General features: G+C 43.1%; 1 protein-coding gene across 14 annotated transcripts in view; it reads left to right on the top strand.

Annotated features, from left to right (window-relative positions):
* The first annotated feature begins 1913 nt into the window (after positions 1–1913).
* SERTM1 (serine rich and transmembrane domain containing 1) overlaps positions 1914–20590 on the top strand; it is a 45729-nt gene continuing 27052 nt past the window's right edge. For 6 of the 14 annotated variants that reach the window (XR_003988700.1, XR_003988705.1, XR_003988704.1 and 3 more), the window contains exons 1-2: positions 1916–2005; positions 9304–9401. Coding sequence is in view for 2 of the 14 variants with exons in the window: in XM_030467678.1 (XP_030323538.1) it covers positions 16633–16956 (324 nt within the window). In the remaining 12 variants the exon portion in view is untranslated. Of the gene's footprint in view, positions 2006–9303; positions 9402–9534; positions 9666–13294; positions 13318–15506; positions 16194–16447; positions 18734–20590 lie in introns of those variants that run through there. The other 8 variants (XR_003988713.1, XR_003988715.1, XR_003988712.1 and 5 more) reach the window with 7 other exon arrangements.

Genomic DNA, 20590 nt, shown 5'->3' with positions numbered 1-20590 from the left:
TTCAGTTCTGTTGCATTTTCCTTTCCTTCTCTTCTTCCTCCTGCCTGATCTCAGGGGGAAATTCTTGCTGTCTGTCCTATCTTGCAGTTCCACTGCTGGAATAACTGAGCTATGAGAGAAGCATTTCTCTTGGATTCTTTCTTTTTTTCAAGATTCAAACATTTGGTTTACTGCTTTTGCTTCTCCCATCTCCATAGCGTTTTGTACATGGGGTTCTAAAAAAAAATCAGTGTTGAGAATTTTAATCCATCACCTGTCTCTGTTTACATCCAGAGGTATCCAAGACACAGGACTTGTACCAAAGAGCCTCTGGTCTCAGGATACAAATAAGAAAGGATATAGCAATTTCTCAGTATTTTTAAATGGTTTCAGCAGGATTCTTCGCTTCTTATCTAATAATTGCCAATAGTCTAGTAGGTATCTACAATATTTCTCTCCTTATAGTTTTAACAGGCTTTGTGTGTTATTGCCAAAATAGCTCATGTAATCAGCAAGTCCACTGTCAAATGTGCCCTTTTCTGCAGATGCTGCAAGTTGAATTGAGCCAGTGGTCTGCTTGCAGATTAGGGATATCACAGTGCTGACTGGTACTCTGTTCTTTTTGAACTCATATGCTATATACATTTCTTTCCTCTCCAAGAAGCCAAAACTTAAAAATTAAACAAAGCAAAAAACCAAACAAAACAACCTAAAACAAAAATGAAAAAACAAAGCAAACATACAAAAGAAAAAAAAAAAAAAACCAAAAAACACCAAAATGACAAGAACACCAACTTTCTTTTTCAGAGGTAAAATATGGAAAGTGTAATTTTGACACTTGAAAGCCATTTCTTCTGTACGCTTCTGAATTCAAAAGTTACTGTCAAGGATAAATTTGCTTCAATCTTTGGGAACAAATTTCCCTTAAAAATGTGTGGTTTGTTTACTTTTTTCATACGCCTTGTTCCTGGAAAACTGATTTTGTTCCATGACATCCAAAGTTACCCTTCTGCTGAAACTGTACAGACTATATCAAAGCAAGCACATCTCACAGCAGTGCCTCCGCAGCACATTATGAACTGCGCAGCTCCCAAAGAGCAATTGAAAATGAAGAACAACCTTTTCCAACATCCTTTTCAGAACTGCACGTGGACATTAGCCAGACACAAGACCAAGCTGCAGAGGGTGCATTAAACTCCCCATCTGCTCCTCACAGTGATCATCACTGATTTACAACCCAGATAAAAGTCATTTGGACAAAAAAAAACCAGAGTGGATGCGACAAGTGCACCAAAAGCCAGCTGAGCTTTGCCTTCCACCATGTTCACAGAAGGAAATGTGTCCCAGACAGCATTTTCCCAGTATTAGATTCCAGGCTATTATGATATGTGTAAGTAAGTCACTCCCTAAACTAACTAGTGAAGCCAGATTTTGTTCTCATTTGTGCTACTTTAAAAGCATTATCTCAGCTGGTCTTGGCATGATTTATGAACTCACTACCGTGTAAATGACGTCAAAGTATCTTTGAGGGCCTCAGCAGCTTTCCTGAAAACTCAGAAGACTTTTCCAAAAGACACCTGCAAGTTTCCAACCCCCGGCAGGGATCCTGCTTTCCCAACCCCACTCCTCCTCCGGGCCCAGCATCTCCTGCTTGTGGACCTACCATCCCAGCCAGCATTTCCCAGGAGATGCTCGGGAAAAGGCTCAGCGTCGGGAGCTGGGAGGAAGGAAGGTGGGGGGCGAGGATTAAGGCAATGGGGTGGTAAGAACCAGTTGTCGGTGTCTATGTGCCCTCCACAGCCTTCCCGGCCCCCAGCCCCGGGGGCGGGGGGAGCCTCTGCCCCTTCGCTCGGGCCCGAGCGGGGCTGGGGGCCGGGCTAGGGGCGGGCGGGGGGCGGTGCTTTGTCGCCGGCCGTGCGGGACGGGAGCGGGGATCTGGGATTCGGGCAAAGAGCAGCCGGAGCCCGAGCTGTAGCCGAATCCGGAGCTGCAGCCGAATCCAGAGCTGCGGCCGGAGCCGAGCGCGGTGAGCGATGGGGGGTGCGGGGGGTGTCGTCTGCGGGCGGGGGGGACGGAGGGTGCCACAGAGTATGTCGTCGAGGTCCGGCTGTTTCTCCTTTTTAAAGGGATGTCAGCACTTCGGGGTGGTTTCTCTCTCGCTCCCCTGCCTAAATCCCGGTGCTCTTTCCACGCTGTTGGAGGCTGAGCCGCACTCCGAGAACTGTTGCTCCGATCTCCGCAGCGCCCAGCGCCGCGTCCTCTTCCCGCCCGGTGCCTTCCCGGGGCCGGAGCGGGGATTTGGGAGCCACCCTGGGCACAAGGGGCGGTGTCTGCTCTCCCTGATTCACCGGCTGCTGCTCCCGGAGGGTCTGCAGAATGTTTTTTTCTTTCGTGTGCCGTAATCAAGGGTATTTGGCTTTTACATGCGTTTAACCAAGGAATGCATTAGGTCTCTATTTGATTTGTTCCCAAATTGTGCTTTGTTTTGTTTTATTTTGTTTTGGGTTTGTTGGGGTTTTTTTGTTTTGGGTTTTTTTGGTGTTTTTTTGGAAGGGGGAAAGCACGTATTTTTGCCCTTACTGACTCGGCGGGTTGTCAAAGTGTTTGAACTGAAGTAACACTTCTTCGTTTTGGTGAAATTGCTTTTGCTGGAGGCAGAGAGGGGAGGGCACTGGGGGAGCGTGGGGAGAACGCCTGGGGCTGCTTTGGTTCTGGGAGGAGGGATGGCGAGAGAAGGGAGGCACGGGCTGGTTTCCCCGTCTGCATGGTGCTACGGATTGGGAATTTCATAGTGCAGAATGCTGGTTCATTACTATTCCAGCACACTTTTGGCTCTTGTGGATATAAGCATAGACTAGCCCCCTTGTGCTCTTTCAGCATTGTTTGCAGGAATAAGACGGGAAAAGAATTGCTCCTTCTGCAAATAAATTTTTAAAACGCCTATCTGGTATACTGGGAAAAGAGCTGAGCTTAGACAGCACAACGTGGAAAAAGAAAACCAGGACAGATGCACAAGAATGTGCCTTTTCCAAATACGTAGTGTCTAGCTAAAAGATGCAGCCTGTTACAGTATCACCTCAGTAGAGGTTGTGAAGCTCAGGACAGAAAGCAAGTGAAGCAAACTCTTCCTACCCTTGCAAATGCTAAACAGAAGTTCGAGGGAGATTGTGAAAATAGTGGTAAAGGGCTGAGCATTTGCCACATTGCTGAACATTTATATAAACAAAGAAAATTAGGAATGCACACCGAGTATTATTAAATTTAATTCTCAAGTGGTTATAGGAGAATGGGAGAAAGCGGAATAAAGAAACCTACAAAATCTGTGTCATATAGGTTGTACATAGTGCTAGTAGTTTTATTCTGATACGGGATCCAGGTGAAACACAAATATCTATTTCCTTACAGTTTTGCTTTTTACAGTCATTTTGACCCAGCTCTGACTTTTCTGTGCCTGAGCAGACTGAAATGAAAGGCACCCTGAAACCACAAGCCTCCAGCTCTCTGCTCTCATGTCTAGAAGGGCTTAGTATCCCTTAGGGATGTTTGCTGCTGGTTGTAGCTGGATTCTGGCTACCTTCTTTCCCCACCTCCTCCTCAGACTGGGTCATCCATATCACCCAAGGTAGGAGGAAGAAGAGGCAGGCATGTCATCCCCATCTTCCTCATGTTTCCCTGGCCTTCCCTCTGCTCTGGTGTGCAGGCTTGCCCTGCCTGCAAGCTGCTACTTGCTTTATCCTGTGTGCATCCCTGTCAAAAGGAAAAATACTATAGGAATTTGAACTGTTGGGAAAGGGGTACCAGGCTATTTCAGCATCTCAGGTCTACACTGGTACAGAGCAGGTGAGTAGATGTCTATATTTGGCTTAGGAAGGAATTGCTGTTTGCATTTTGTTAACCTTTTCAGAGGTAAAAGGCTGACTGGGATAGCTTGTGTCTGCCAAATGTCGTGGTTCATAATTGGGTCTTACTGTTGCAGTGCAATTTATAAATGGTGTTCTGTAAATTCCTCACCAAAGGCAGGGAGCAGTGCAGTTTTCTTGCTGGTGCCCCGTCTGTGCAGAAGCAGAAGAGGAATTTGCTCAACCATAGAGTACAATCGGAAGTTATTGTAAAATCTGGTGTGTCTGATGGGTTTGAGACTTTGAATATAAATACTAAAAAGACAAGGCATTTTCACCTCTACCTCCTGCACTCTCTTGCAAGCAGTCTTATGTCTTCATGCTTGCGGTTGCCTCCTTTTCCTGGCGTGCTCAGAGGAAATCCTGTTACAGCACTGCTGATCCACAGCACTGCTGCAGAAACCCCCTCAGCCTGCCCCTTCGGCTGCATCTCCCCTCTTTGTCAGCCCGTCAGCTGCTCCCCCTTGTCCCCTGCATCAGGCATGTCAGGTGCAGGCTTCACTTTCAAGTGTCCTCGTAGTCTCCTTGCACATGATGTACCACCTGTCCTGCTTTATCCAGACATACCCCCAGGGCTTTAACCAGCCTGTGCTCTCAGCAGCTGTCTCCCTCAAGCTATCACCACTGTGCTTCCCTGAGCTTCCCTTGTGCTTACTTGTAGCTTCGTATAGGCACCTTGTCCATCATTTCATTAATTTCCTTGATATTTCCCAACATATTTGCTTTTGCTCTGATGCCTTCAGTAGCTGCCTGAGATGAGATGGCTGAGACAAGCCCCCACTTGTGCTGACACATCCCTGTCACAGCAATTAGTCTGGCTCAGGATTTGAACATAACAGCATCCACTAAAGATAGGACACCTGAGAGGCAACCACATCGGGCAGATCATGTTATCTGGCACCAGGAGAAGGTCTGTGGTCTCTGTTATCCTAACTTGCTTTTTGGCATTTCAAGTGCAACCCTGCCCCCTTATGCTTACACATCACAGCATGGTTAACTGCAATTCCCTTTGCAGTAGCGTTGTAGCTTTGCCTAAGTTACTGCAGACTGTTTTGCAAACAGTGACAGTATGTAAATACCATGCACACAAATACAGATATGATAATGCCACAGTCTCTCTGTCAAAGGAGGTCATGCAGCCTGCGTTGGTAAAATGAGGAATGGCGTGAAGATGGAGGGGAAATGGAGAACTGAAGGAAAAAGCCATCTGCTTGAGGCACCAAAGTTGGGAAGCAGGGTTATACCACGCAGAGTTAATGTGATAGCACATCTGTGCTGAAAATTCCCTGGATGTTTAAGTTCACAGTATGTAGTTGGTAGTGAATCTGCTTTTTTGGGGAAGAAAAAATTCCCAAACAAATAAATGCATTAACAGAGGTTGTGACTGAATAAACCAGACAAATTTCTGTCCTAGCTTTATATTGTGCCAGGATTTCTAAGGAGGTTAAAATGAAATCTGCTTGACATTTTAGGGCTTGATATGGACCATATATTTTGCTTTTATAAAATGTATTGAAGCCAGTGTGCCAGCTGAATTCTAGCATAGGAAATGGTTTCCTTACTACTCTGAACTCCGCTTGCTGGGCCACAACTTCATAGGTTAAGGACTAGTAACTTACTTTACTATCAAACTACATTGTTCATCAGAGCCCCTTGCTGAAGTCTGCAGGGAGGACCCCTGAGAGCTGTTGGCATGATGTGCCCATGGGGGATGGACACATCCCTGTGGAGTATGAGAGATGGAGGAGATGCTCATGTGTGCAGCTACCTCCTCTGGCATGGGCCAGGATGCTGTGCCACAACACTGGAGGGGGCAGTGGAGACCTGAAATCCATTCACTTCCAGATTTATCAACATTTACAGATAATTACAGCTGTATTCCTGGTAGGTGAAGAGGACTGTGCCTGGTGTAATAGAGGGGTTTTCCCCCTTTATCTAGAGGGATGCTGAACCTGGAGGTCTGAGCTTTGCAGTTTGTTAGCTTCACAGATAAGTGTGATGAAGAATGAAAGCAAATTCTTTGAAACAGAGACTGCTTGCCCTGGTGCTTGATATTTTATCTGGTAGGTTTTTTTCTGGGTAAAAGACAAGGAGGAGTAGCTGGAGCACTGCCCCATGGCAGGTTCAGGTGGCTTCAGGAAAGGTGACCAAAGTGCACAGCTCTCTGCTGCAGTGTTCATTTCACCCAAGCATGGAGCAGAGTGTTAGTTTGCTTGTGTCAGATACAAAAGGCAGGCATGGGGAGTCTGTGTCATCAGGCACCAGCTAGCAAAGATTAATTAACTTTTATTTGTTCTGAGATTAATTGTATCACCATCACCCCACACATGCTGGGTGGCATCTCCTGGGGGGCTTGTCAGAGGGGGGATGCTCCACAGACCTGCTGACAGCAAGGGGTAGCAGGGATGGGCTGACTCAACCATGTAAGGAGATGGAAAGACCAAAGCAGCTGAAATACTTTCATTGTTCTTGTCCAATGAGGGAAATGGGATTTAACTGAATTTTTAAAATTATTTTTACGTTCTTTTCTGTTTTTCCCTTTGAAAAAGTACCTATCTAATTAAGCAGGCTTTCCACCCGAATCATAGAATCACAGAATTGGCTGGGTTGGAAGGGACCTCTGAGATCATCAAGTCCAACCCTTGATCCACTGCCACTGCAGTTACAAGGCCATGGCACTGAGTGCCACATCCAGTCTCTTTTTAAATATCTCCAGGGATGGAGAATCCACTACTTCCCTGGGCAGCCCATTCCAATGCTTGATCACCCTCTCCATAAAGAAATTCTTTCTGATGTCCAACCTAAACCTCCCCTGGCACAACTTAAGACCATGCCCTCTTGTCTTGCTGAGTTGCCTGGGAAAAGAGACCAACCTCCACCTGGCTACAACCTCCTTTCAGGGAGTTGTAGAGTGATGAGGTCTCCCCTGAGCCTCCTCTTCTTCAGGCTGAACAGCCCCAGCTCTCTCAGCCTCTCCTCATAGGGTCTGTGCTTGAGTCCCTTCACCAGCCTGGTTGCCCTCCTTTGGACCCGCTCCAGGACCTCAATATCCTTCCTAAACTGAGGGGCCCAGATTCTCTGTTAAAATAGCTGTTGTATTTGGTTGCAAGAAATCAAACAAGAAATCACTTAACAAAATGCAGAAATTAAGGAATCCAGATAACCACCAATTCCTTTTTCTTCCCCAGTTAACCTTGCCCTGCACCTCCTTCCAGCCTCCACAGCCACCTGAGCTCTGTTACTTTGGCAGTGACAACTCAGTGTCTGTGGTTGACGGTAAAAGTCAGTTACTGAGACCCAAAGCTATTACGGGAAACTAAATGGCTGTGTGAAACTTTGTGTCTCTTCTTCCCCGTCATCTGCCATCGTTAAACTTTAGGGGCCTTTCTATCTTTGAGGTTTCTGCCAGGGGTTGGATTTGACTCAAAGTGGCCAACAGAACAAAAGTTATTCAGAGTGTGAATAAAGCTGTGAATGGACACTGAGAAATCAAATATGACCCATCACTGTGGTCAAGGAAGAGTGGGGTTTTGAGGTTTATTGAGGTTTTTTAGCAACTTGTAATTTTTCACAGATGTTCAACAAAAGTGGAAGATAAATAATTTTAGCAAACCAACACCAGAAGGAGACTGCTTTCCCTGAGGACTGTGTGTCCTTTGTGTAGGATTCAGACTCATGCTTCCACAGGAGGCAGTACTATGAGGGACTGTTTCCCTACCTGAGGTCCCAGATGTAGAGCAGTGAGATTCCTCTCTCCCATTTGCATACCAAGAGATGCAGGGTACAGATAGGTCCCTGCTCCCTGTGTATCTTCTTGGTGATGGGAGTGAATACAATGTTTGGGCCAAGTCCTGCTGTCCCAGAACATTGTCAGAACAGGCCTTGGCTGTGGGCTGCTGAGACTGAAAATATCTGGAAAGGGCATTAGACTGCTGCAGAAAAGGATGAAGGATTGTGGGATACAACTGTGTGTGCCAGGGGCTCTCCTGTAGATAAGTTTCTTGATGCTCTGTCCAAATATTTCTGTGTTCTTCAAAGGTAATTAAAAGCTCAGACCTCTCCATCTCACTGAATAGACTTTCCATTTGGGTACAAATGCATGCATTTAAAGAGTCTTGAGTAGGTATTGTGTTTTGTACTGCAACTCTGGAGTGTTCAATCAACTTAAGATTGGGTAGGCTCTGTTCCCTTCCTCTTCCCAGGGACTGGGGTGCTGTATTGAATGAAGAGCTGAATGTACAAGAGCAGTGCTCTGTATATCTGGGGAGAGAGGGACTTCAGAAGATTCTTCAGAGACAATGTAGAGCTGAAAAGAAGCAAAAACATTTATGTGTTTTGTTTGAAGATAAACTCTGTGTTGCAGATGTTTGTGCCTCTTTGTGCAACAAGAGTCACTGAAAGAAGCAAAGGGAAGTGAAAGGGTCTCTCTATAAGCAGAGAAAACCACGGGGCACAGGATTGAGGTCTTTGTTACGAGGCAGATTTGCCAGAGAAAAGATATATGGGGGCTGATGCATCCCCATCTCCATCCCAGAACCGCCACCTGCCTTGGCCTCTGTGCTTCTGGGTGATGGGGTGTCTGGTTTCACATCCAGAGGATGTGCTGGGGTGGCTTCCCCAGGTTCACCTGCAGCCTCCCACCTCTCCTTCTGCACAGGGGGGGGTCAGGAAACTGTTTCCCTTTAGATGGAACATTAAGTATAATCAATGTTATCAAAACATTTGGATTTCGACAATGCTGACTTTCAACAACTCCACTGGATAATTTTCTTTATTGAACTTGGATGGGCTTTAACGAGAAGTGATTTGGTGATCAAAGGCATGAAAGAAACATAACTGTGCATTAACATTCATCCCCTGAGATCTGCTTCTCTAATGCAGTTCAACCCAAATGTGCTGAAAGGATGGAGCTCTGAGATGTGTAATGATTGTGCAAGCATCTTCTCTCTCCCAGAGGGGGGGATCTTTTTGAAAATGGCATTTGTAAATAATGATGTGTAATCCAGGAAGACCTGATGCCTGGCAGGAATCTTTAGGGAATAATGTGAAATGAACTGGAATGGAGATACAGGGATCCAGTACTTACAGCTGTGCAAGGGGACAGCAAATTGTGTTGTTCCTGGAGCACCCTGCAGAAGAGGAGGAGAAAGGTGTTATCAAGACATGGCTGTAAAGCAGCAATCAAGAGATAGGCATGGTTTCTATTTTATGCATTCAGTGCTGTAACTGGACAGTTGGAGAATGTGGCTAGCAGGGATAAAACACCAGCCAGTTGTTCCAGTCAGTTTTTCTTTTTAAATGTCTGGCACTGAGAGCAAAATTCAGCACTTTTCCTCCTGTTTAGTTTTGTTTTGTTTTTTTTTTTTTTTTTTTTAATTAGCTTAGTTATTACTAAACTCTGCAGCTTTGATTTGCTTTTTTATAGGGTTTTTTCTCAGCATGCAGACCTGTTAGATTTGGGCGTGATAACTACCACATCCTGCTCATTGGACCTTTGGCTTGCATCCCCATATCTTCCTGCTTGTAAGTATTTTATTCATTCTCTTTGGGGTTTTTTATACTCTTAAGGAGCCGGTGTCACTGACAGGCTCTGGGTCTGATCCCAGGTCATGATGTCTTTGCTTTATGTTGATCTGAATAACTCTATAATCTGCAGATTCATGGGAAGTGTAAATGATGCAAGGATTTGATTCCATCTGAAGTGGTCTAAGTATCCTTATGACTCTGAGACTTGCCTTTTCCCAGACCTACACAAAACCCCAAATAAAATATAACTTGATTTTAACCTGCAATGAAGCCATCTGGGCACTTGTCTTCTTAGATTTTCAAAGTAATACATTTAAATCATATTAAATAATAATAAAAAAATGAAATTAGATCATAAATTAAAAGGAAGACTTTGCTTTTGGCAGGAAATAGTTCTTACATTTCCTTGTGTGTACTTTTTTATTGAGTCAGCTGGTGACTGATCCTATTTCCCGGGCAGAGTGGTAAAGGGATTCTCTGCTCCTGAAGGGTCCATCTGTAACAGGAAAAAGAAGCATCCTGCATACTTGTGGTCTTTAAATTGTCAAATGCATTTATGCAAGAATAAAAACTATTAAGGATCGTATTCTTTCTAAACTCCAGGTGAGCTGTCATTCTTTGCTTTTCCTACCTAAGCTTTCTACATTTTCAATGGAACAGGATGTTGCTCCCTTCTTTTCTGTTTCTAATTTAGTTGCATGATGTTGAATTGCTATGTTTTTCCAGTCTAAAGCAAGTTGCCTTTCAAGACTGAAGGTTCCTTGTATACAAAGTTCATTCGGTCCTTTGGTACGAGCATGCAAACATATTTTCAATGACATCAAATGCTTTGTGTTACGTGTAATCTGGAACATCCCTATGGTCTAAGAGAAAGTAGAAAATGAAGGGGGTGTGGGGGAAAACAGCAGAATTAAACCAGAAGCTCACTCATACATAGATCAGATTAGCAAAGGTCAAGGGAAACCTTAATCTTTAGATCTAGTGCAAACTTGCTTCCAGCTTTTGGGGTTGATCACTGTTATAACTCAGGACTTGATTGGGTGACATTCCTTTAGGGATGAGGACATTTCATCCTGGAATTGGCATCACCCTATCTCCTATGCAGTTTTCTGGGAACCTGCAGATTCCTCATGCTCCTTCTGCCCAGATGCTGAAAAAAGGAGAGGTAGTTCTGGTTTCAGATCGTGAGGGGTTGATATCCTTATCTCCTTATTCCTGACTTTAACTTTCCAAAAGGGACAGAGAGAGCAGAGAACACACTCGTGAGTCCTTTCATAGCGATAATCAGAGTCATCTTTAATAAATAGCCTCAGCCTCCTCTCTACCACTCAAAACAAAGAGCTGTCTGCCTCATACAGAGCAAGAAATTTTTGCACAGACAGAGTACTGTCTTGCAGTTCATCTCCATGCTCAGTAATTTCAGGACATCTAGGATCTGCTAACTACCAGATCCTATCCATCAGGGGGACAGTCCCATGTCATCCCTTATTGGCATGTCATTCCACTCATGGTGGGGTCTGCTTCTTTGATCTTCATCTTCTTATTTTGAAGAAGACAGTAGAGATAAAATCCTTCTGTTGTACTCATTGTCTGCCTTTCTGTATATGTGGGGCTAAAATCAGCCAAAAGGCTTTTAAGTTTTTAAGGAAAGAAGGCAGATACAATGGAAAGCATATTGATGTCTGATGGAATGAGGAACCTCACAGTTGTCACTATGGTAATGGCAAATTAAGCTCTCCTCTTTTCGGAGTTGTTTACAGTGATGGCTTTTTAGAATACCTTCTATCTGTAAAGAAAGAGTTGGTGGGAGATTCTGACAAAAATGTTAATTTATGTAGCATAAAAACACTGATTTTCTTTGATGTCAGTTTGTCTCTCTGCTTGAACATCTTGAAGCCTCTGAAACAGACGAGGTATTTCTGAGCTTCTGCTCATAAAAAGTTAGGAAGAACCAAGAAAACAAAGTGCTTACCTATGGCTGATAAACTCTGAACAAAATTAATCTACCAGACTGATATTCCTTTTCCTCTGTTTTTAGGGCCTCAGTGGTTGTGAGTATGCTCCATTAAATTATATTTCACTGAGCCTGGAGAAATAGAGTTGTTGCATCCAAATATGCAGAGGCATACAATTCAGGCAACTGGATGGTAAAGGATTTATGACACTGGGCCTCTGAAAAAGTTTTCTGTTTACTGCCTTCCATCCTGGAAAGGGCCACAGTCTCATTTAACACTCACCTCAGGCTGAGGAGGGAGATTACTACTGTCTCAGGTATATTGAAGATTAAATTGCTTATGGGACATATAATTTGGCACCCAGTGCATATTCTCATTCATGAGCCCTCTGCTCTTGACCACATTTCCATTTTCTGATAAAAATAAGTTTTATGAAGGTTCCATGAAAGATGCAAGCAGTTAGTAGGTTAGGCAGGGCTACCCAGGCATGGTAGTGCAAGGTACCTGGGATTTACCTCTTCCATAGTGATGGCTTCCTTAATCCCTCACCTACCCAGTCTGCCCTGCTTTTCATTAATACCAATTTGCCTACCTCCCTTTTAGCCTACGAGATAAAAGAAGAGATGAAAAGCTCCAACTGAGCCTGCTTGCACTATCTGTCAGGTAGCCCCACACTTGGAATAAGAGTGGCTGTCTTCACCAGGGAAAAGTGATTTGTACTGAGGACATGAAGAGTGGAGGAACAACACAGAGCTGGAGCAAAATACTTAAATAGTGGTTCTGGTTGAAAAGCAAGGATGTTTAAATGACTTCATGTCCAGCTTTTCCTTGAGTGCCATCCCTCGTATTTGGGAACTGAAGTAGCAGAACAAGGTTTTGCTCTCTTGTACATCTAAAAGCAGCAGAGTGTAGAGGTGGAAACATTTTGCTGCAGTGAGTTGTTTTACTGAAATGTGTATTTATCTAAGCAGTTTGCCCATCAGAGCAGAAGGGCTGTGTGTGTGCACAGTGGAGTAACAGGAGCAGGAAAACCCAGCTGGTGTTGGAAAGGCAGAGTATGACCTGTGAGTTTCAGTGGTGGGGCTGGACTCAGGGAGCCACGAATGCCTGACCTGGGGTTGCAGAGGTGTCTCTGAGAAAGTATTTGTGATACTCCTACAGCACAACAACAGAATCCCCCAGCAAACAGGTCCCAGTTCTTCTGTCCCAGGAGTTTTCAGGAGGGGTTTGTTCAGGAAGCCTTCTGTCAGAGTTCCTCTCCATCTCCAGTCTAAGCTATAGCACTTTAAATTGAGTCTCTGACTTAAACAGTAGAGGGGAGAAAAGTAGAGACCACTACATAATTTTAAAACTTTGGTTGTATTCCTTGATGGGTTTGTTGCTCTTGGAAAGACAACAGATTTATTGCAGTCGATCACTTTCAATTTTACCATTACACTTTGACTGAATTCCCAATCAATTTTTTGGGACCAGGTTTGGGCTTCATGTTTTGACGATGTTCTGTTTAGCTTGGTAATTTGTTTTGTGCATTTCTGAAACCAAGAAGGTGTAACTGATGTCTGGCTTTATTGGGGGTTATTCCTTTGGGAGATTAGGGTAAGAGACAAATGGTTATGCCACTTACCTTCTTCTCCCTGGAGAAACAGGAGCCTGAGCTGAAGCAGTAGCTGGTGCACTAAACAGAACTGCTTGCAGATCCTCATCTTGAAGGCTGGGAGGTCTGATTTGCAGCATGGCAGAGGTCTGGGCAGCCCTAGGACACAGTCCTAGCATGCTGAACCTCAGCAGTATTTGCAGCCCTGCCCCATATTGCTGGCTGAGCTGTCCTGGCTGCTCTCCAGCAGGACTGCAATGCTGGAACAGCACAAGGGGATCAGCATCAGATCCATTTTCTTTCCCTACACTTTTTGTACTTTTCCTATGAATTCTTCTCAGATATGTTCACACTCCAAAGGATTTTGCTGTTTGACTCCAACAGGGTACAGATGGTTGGTAAAAACCCTTTTAGACTGGGTAGGACCTTATGCATTAGGTCCATATTTTTAAATGTGTAATTAAACAACATAGATTATTTTTTTATTCCTAAAATATTACCCAAAGAGCCACTTTAGCTGAAGCTACATTTTATGGTGAGATGCATTTATGTCACATCACTACACAGTGTGTCTGGGCCATAGTAATCCAGAATTGGAGTTTACGGTGCCTCAGATCTCACTACAAAACACTGTTAAAAATAGCCTAATTGACATTGCAATACCTGCAAAGGCTGTGATCTAGCAAAGCACTCCCATCTCTGCTTAATGGTGAAGTTCTGATTAGTCCTATTTAAGACTATAAATTTTCCACTTCAAAGAGAGGCCTATGCCAAAGTTCTTCCTTGTACCAGGGCCAAAACTGTTAGCACGATAAGTAGAATGCAGCAGATTTCAAATTTGCAAAGAATCTAAGGGCTTTTAACTTCTGCCATGTTAAAGAATTTATGTGAATTAATTCCTTAAGTTAATAAAAAGAAATTCAATTAATAATGGATCTGCTTTTCATTATGACAAGTAATCAAGGATAAACATCTTTTGTATCAAAGCCTACTTGTTAATGAGGATAAATTCACTATAACAGACATAACTGCTTCCAGAACATGAAATGAATGTGTGTTGTTCCATTAGTAATTTTGGATCACTAAATTAAAGACAGTTCAAAAGGGGTATAATCTCATAAGGATCTCCCGTTGTTCATTCTGTTGTGACTTATTTCATGAGGTACAATAAATACTGTTTATTGTGGGGCTAAATACTGTTAAGGTTATAAAATGGTTTTGATTTAGTATATTTAATGCATTAGTATGAACTAAATAGCACAAGGATAAGAGTATTTTTATCTGGTATTTGCAGATGCAATTTTGTGCTCCTTCATATCTTGTAGGCCATCAGGGTGCTTGATTAAGACTACCAAGAACTCTGCAATAAAGCAATAAATGAAATAAATAATAAAACAGCATCAGGAGTGTAACCTTTTAGCTGTGAAAGCGTGGATATGCATGCACAAGTAAATTAATCCAGGTCATGGCATGGGCATCTCATCATCTCTCCTGTTGAATTAGCAAGCACACCTCCTTGCAGGGTTTTGGCTGCACCTGGACATCTTTGGGGTTAGGACTGGCTATCATTCATTTCCAAAAGCATCAGTGATTTGGCCATCCTGTCCATGGGGATAAAAGGGAGTTTAGCTGGCTTGATGCAGTCTGCCACAAAAGTTATCCCTGAAACCAGAGAACAACCTTGACCTGTTTTGTGTAGCAGCATAGATGCAGTTCTGAGAGATAGAAAATAAAATAGGGGTTAAAAATGTAAAATTAGATTCTACCTGCTGCTTAATATAGCCCTTGTTTACTCATGCTCTTGGGGATTTTTACAGCATATAGCATAGCCTCCAAAATTGAATTTACAGTGCAATAGTACAGTGGATAACTATGCAAATAACTTCAGTGACTGTGAAGCTAACTTAATAGCATTTCTGTGGGTGTCTCCAGAGCTTCTGTGTTTTCAGGGATGAAACAGCACCAGCAGAAAAGTACCTTAAGCATCTTCAGTTCAGGTTGAGGCTTCTGTGGTCACACTTTGTGTCAACAAGTGTCAGTTTCTTGAAGGAAGAGGTACTTTACTAAGTTAGCAGAGGTAGTGTGTTTGAAAGAAAAATTGCAAGGCAGAACAATGCTGGACACTTCAATGGAAACTCAAGAGGTACTTTGGTGGTTGTCACACATAGAAGGAGACCCCAGACTGTCACATCATTACTTTAAGGGCCTGATTCTGTCTCTCTGGCTGATGCTGACAGTATTTGCTCTTTCTGCTGCCATGAAAATCAGTGGGATTTTCCTCAAAGCCTCAAACTGTGAATTAGAGGTAATTATTTTGACCTGGGACCATGGGATGAGGCCAAAAGCAAGATCAGGATGCTGGGAATGTTGTTCTGTATGGGTATTATCTTCCTAGTGGGAGGAAAGCTCTCAGCCTTTCCCTGTAGTGCCTTTCTAGCTGCAGAGAGGGGTTGGCTGTGAATGAATGGAAGGGAACATTGCACATAGATTATTATGTCCAGAAAATCAGCTTAATTTCCTACTCACACCTTGCATTATCTGTTTTGTATCCAGACAAATGCAATGGGTGATGTCATGAAATTCAGCTACAGCACATCAGGTTTCTACAAGCAATTCCCCATCACCAGGCCTTCTCTTACACTTGTAGACTGCACCTTGGGACTATCTATTTCAGTTTAAAGAAAAGCAGCTTAGCATACCCTGAACACCCTCTTCTACTCTGACCTTTGCCTGCACCTGAGCTTCTAGCTTCCAACACCAAGTGGCTGGAGGCAAAACTTTTTCAAAGATAAAACTTTTCCAAAGGTAGCAGTCACTGCTGGTAGCTGGTCCCCTTGTGTTTGCTGAGCTGCCAGGGCTGCCTGTTCCCTCAGGGTTCTGCTTTTAGGTGTCAGAAGCTGCAAAGACTTTGCTGAAACGGATCTGCCATTGAGATCTCCATGGCAGTGTTAGAGGGAGATGCATTTCAGTCTTCAAAACCATTTGATTCCCTTTGTAAATGTGAAGAAAGAAAGCAGGTCTGGCAGATTGTCTCATTCTAAGTACCTCTGCCATGGCAGTGTGGGGTAAGTGGCTAATTGTAGTGGATTTGTCATCCATCATGGTGCTGAGCAGCCTTGCTCTGGGCTTAGGGAGCTAAAGTCTTGCGAGGGATTTTTTGTTCCTTGTCCAGCTTTTATCCACATGACAAATTAAGATTCCAATATGTCTGTTCTATATAAAGCACAGTTTTTTATTGTGCCATTCCTCAGTTCAACAAATGTTGTGGAAGGATCAATGTTAATTCACTGATGAGTGGGATTTCTCCTAATCCCTGCATTTTGGGAAACGGGTATATGGTTAGTTGTTGGCTAAAGTTTTGCAGCTTACTGCTAAGGAATAGTAGCTTGTAACTCTGAAGAATTAGATTGTCTCAGGAGCACATTAAATGACATTATATGCTAGTAAATTAATCTTGCTTTTGTTTTCTTTCTTTTCTTTTTCCTTTCTTGCAGTTCTGAATGATACAATCCTACATTGTCCTGGGCTTGAGCAGTAAAGGATAAATTTGATAACTGGCTGGCTTGTCATCTCTTCATTGTGATGGAAAAATGGTCGCCTAAAATAAACCCTTTGTTATGCTGCTAAAACTGCCTTTGATTCCAAGATCTGTTCAGATTTTTAAAACGCAAACCCCAAAATGTCAGAACTCGACATTTCATCTGGATTTGTAGGAAACATGGAAAACGGGACTTTCCTGGAGCTGTATCCCACATCCCTTTCAACTTCAGTGGATTCATCTCCTGGCCGTTTATCCAACGTCTATGTCTATGTTTCTATATTCCTTAGTCTCTTAGCTTTTCTCCTTTTATTATTGATCATTGCACTTCAGAGGCTGAAAAACATCATTTCTTCCAGTTCCTCCTACCCAGAATACAATAGTGACGGTGGAAGCTCTTTCACTAATTTAGAGGTCTGTAGTATTTCATCCCAGCGCTCTGCTCTCTCAAACCTTTCTTCATGAAACTCCAGGAAAGGAAAAACATGGGGAATGGAAGAGCTGTGATTAGTGTCTTGGGGAGGTAGTGCATGCAACATTTGCCTTAGAAGACTATTAATGAAGAGGTGGCTTTTAAGTTTCCTTAGGTGGTGGGGTTTTTTTTCCTTTCTTTCCTTTTCTAGTCTTTCCTTTTGTTAATGTTCCTTTCAATCTGGACAATGGATAATTGTTTAATGCCTGTAATAGTGGTGCTGTCTTTTTCTCACCCATACACAGTGTTCATTAAGAGTATTCCTGCCAAACTGTAATATGGTTCTAACTGGTTGTGTCATTTTTCTGCTCTAGTTGTGATGCCTTCCCTGGTTTTGTATCAGTAATATGCTGACTACTCTTCTTTTTCCTTTTTTTAATTAAAGACTTCTGGATTAAATCCCTATTGCAAAAGTGTCAAAAATCAGCTTAATCATATAGTACATGGGACAATTTAAAGTTGTTGGTATTGTTTCTTTTTAAATTTTTGTGTCTTTTTCAGTATTTATTGATGTTTATAAAACACAAGTAAGATCCATTTCTTGAAGAATGTTACTTTTGTTTATTTGTACTCCCAACTCATTCTGTATAAAGTCTCTGTGTCTCATTTTTTGAATCTCTTTGGTTGACTTAGTAAAGCGACTGCAATAATGATGCTCAGTGCTGAATGTGGAGAGATATTTTTGAACCCCATTGCATCTCATTTGCCTAATGACTTTTTCTTCCAGGGGGCAGGTTTTGCTTCTACTTCATAAATATCACACAGCTGATCCTCCACTCATCCAGCAGCTTATTGTTAATGGATACTAGTACAAACCAGTAGTTTCTTTTAGGAGATCTGCATACAACCACCATAGCTGGCAACCAAATAGCTCTTTTAGGCTTCATTAGGCACAAGATGTGTTTTTTAGTGATGTGAGCAGGGCCAGCAGGGCCAGAAATTCCCTATACTGGTGAGGACTTTTCCGAGACAGATTTTACCCCATCATTTCACAATTCACACTGGAGCCAAGGGGACATTCAAGGTTTTGCTTTATTGCCAGGCAGAGCTCAGCTCTGACACTCAGGAGGTGTGAAGTGTTCCTGCTGAGGTTAGGAAGAGATGGGAAAGAAAAAAGCAGTGGCTCTGCCTCTTTCCCTCATCAGCATAAGGAGGCAACACCTCATCAGCATAAGGAGGCAACAGAGATAAGGGGGTAGGAAATGGATGATCTTTCACAATCTCACTCCTCTTTGAGATGCCATAGTGTGGGTTATGATTTCCCCCGGCCCAAAGTGTAGCAAAGCATTAAGTTTCTTCAGTGAAACAACTGGCAGCACTGTGAACAGGATCCTATACTCAGCTGGGAATTAAATCCAGCCAAAGGACTGAAGAAATGATGCAAAACTCCAAGTGTGACCTGCTAGGAGTGCAGCCCCACACTGGGCTGTGTGGTTCCTTGCTCTTCTGACTGTGAGCACAGCCTGGGCCTCCCAGGACTCAAGTCCATCCAAATTTTGCTCTCATGGAAAAATCCAAGTCAGTGGAAAGACCAGAGGAAGGGAATGGAAATGTCACTGCTGTTTCTGCTGCTGCCATAAGAGCACAGAGAGCCCTGGGCAGTGGGATGGTCTCAGAATGAGCGCAGGGCTGGGGAGCTGCAGGAGACCTCCTGACAGGATTTGTTACAAATACCCCCCCCCCCCCCCCCCGAGCTGTCAGTCTGCTCATCAGCAAGACACATTTTGCCATTAACTACACAGACTTTAAAAGAGAAATGTGGAAAGATAATCACTAGAAGAGCAGCTGTTCAGTGCCAGACAACCTACAGATGATGCTGGCGTTGATGGTTTCAATTTTTAAAAGTGAACCGACAGCACAGGACATGGTAATGACGTCTGGTGGTGACTTACTGGCTCCTTACAAAGGTCAAAGAGCATTCTCACTAATAAAAAATATAAGCTTGCACATTCTCTGAGCCAAACTGGTTTTAGGAATGTATGCAATCTCTGGAATATTTTACTAGACAAAAATTTCTTGTAAGTCTGTTTTCACTGTAATTGATGAAGGTCCTCTACTATTTAAAAGTACTATTTACTATTATTAGTAGTTACTATTTACACTATTTCCTTTCTAAAAGCTTTTGCAAATCCCAAACCTCTAACACAATGTGTTTTTGTGCTGACTGGTAGATAAAAACAAATGAACTGTAAATCAAGACAGAGCAACTGTTCAACTACTCTTACCTACAGAGCTGTAAATTTGTTGCTTCCTTTGCTACAGATGCAGGACTTTAATCAAAATCAGAGATAAAACCTCAGTCTGAGATGGGTGTTTAATCCCAGCGATATGTTTCTCATGAGTAGTTTATGCTTGTGGATGTAAAGACATATTAAATACAGATTGTTGAAACCTCTTGGCTTTGTTCAATGAGCTCTTGTCAGGCTACACAAGAGCAAAAACTATTTTTCAGACTACATGAAGCAGCAAAGGGTACTTAAACTGCACATTTGTTTTTGCTTTGTAATTTGCTAGATGCTCTCAGTGATGACATATGGGACTCTATAGAGTCATCATGATTTCAGCTGAGTTGCACCTGTTCTGGTCAGGACAGATTTGAGTAGAAAAAAGCTGGACCCAACCAGATAGCATCAGGAGAAGCCACAGGCGAAAAGCACTATGGAAAAAAAAAAACAAAAAAATCCAACCAAACAAAAAAAACCAACCCAAACAAAACAAACAAGACACACAAAAAACCTAAAAAACAACCAAAATAAAAAAAAACACAAAACCAAACAAATCCCACCTGAGAGCCTAGGCTTGAGTTAACATGAACTAAAGCTGCAGGGATTTTCCACCATGGTAAGTTGTAAAACAAATTAATTTTTGTATTTTATTTTCACTTTATTTTTTGTGTTTTCTACCTCTCCCTCTCTCCCTTTCTCTCTGTCACTCACAAACCAAACAGACCTGGACAAGGTGGAGAAATAGGCAGGGAGGAATCTCATGAAGTCCAGCAAGGGAAAATGCAGAGTACACTGATCAGCGTCCTGGGTTGCTGTATCGAGTTCTAAGCTCCCCAGTGCAAGAGAGATTTGGGCGTCCTGGTGTAGGTCCAGTGCAGAGCTAAGTTGATTAAAGGGACTGGAGCATCTCTCATATAAAGAGAGGCAGAGGAAGCTAGGAGTGTTTATAGAAGGCTGGGAAGAATCTTATCCATGTCTCCAAATAACTCGTGGGAGGGAGGGAGGAAGGAGTCAGGTTCTTCTCAGTGGTGCCCTATGATGGGACAAGGTACATGAAATTCTATCTGAATACAAGAAAACATTTTACTTTGAGGGTGATGAATCACAGGCACAGGTTGCCTAGAGAAGCTGTGGAACCTCCATGTGTTGACCTGGGCAGTCTGCCTGCAGCTGACCCTGCTTTGGGCAGGAGGACTGGGCCAGATGATGCTCAGAGGTCCTCCACCCATGCTGTGATTCTGTGATTCATAGCAGTGCAACAACTCAATTGCTTTTAGCTCACTGCCTCCTCTGATGTGTTTTGTCAGCTCTGGACCTGAATAAACAACATCTTAACAAGGGGGTGATTTGCTGAATAACTGAAGAGCTGCTCTGTTCTTTCTCCTGCCTGCAGCCACACACT

This window comes from Calypte anna, chromosome 1, assembly GCF_003957555.1.
Source record: "Calypte anna isolate BGI_N300 chromosome 1, bCalAnn1_v1.p, whole genome shotgun sequence".
In the NCBI taxonomy this organism is placed as follows: domain Eukaryota; kingdom Metazoa; phylum Chordata; class Aves; order Apodiformes; family Trochilidae; genus Calypte; species Calypte anna.
This window is presented reverse-complemented; position numbering and strand designations above follow the sequence as displayed.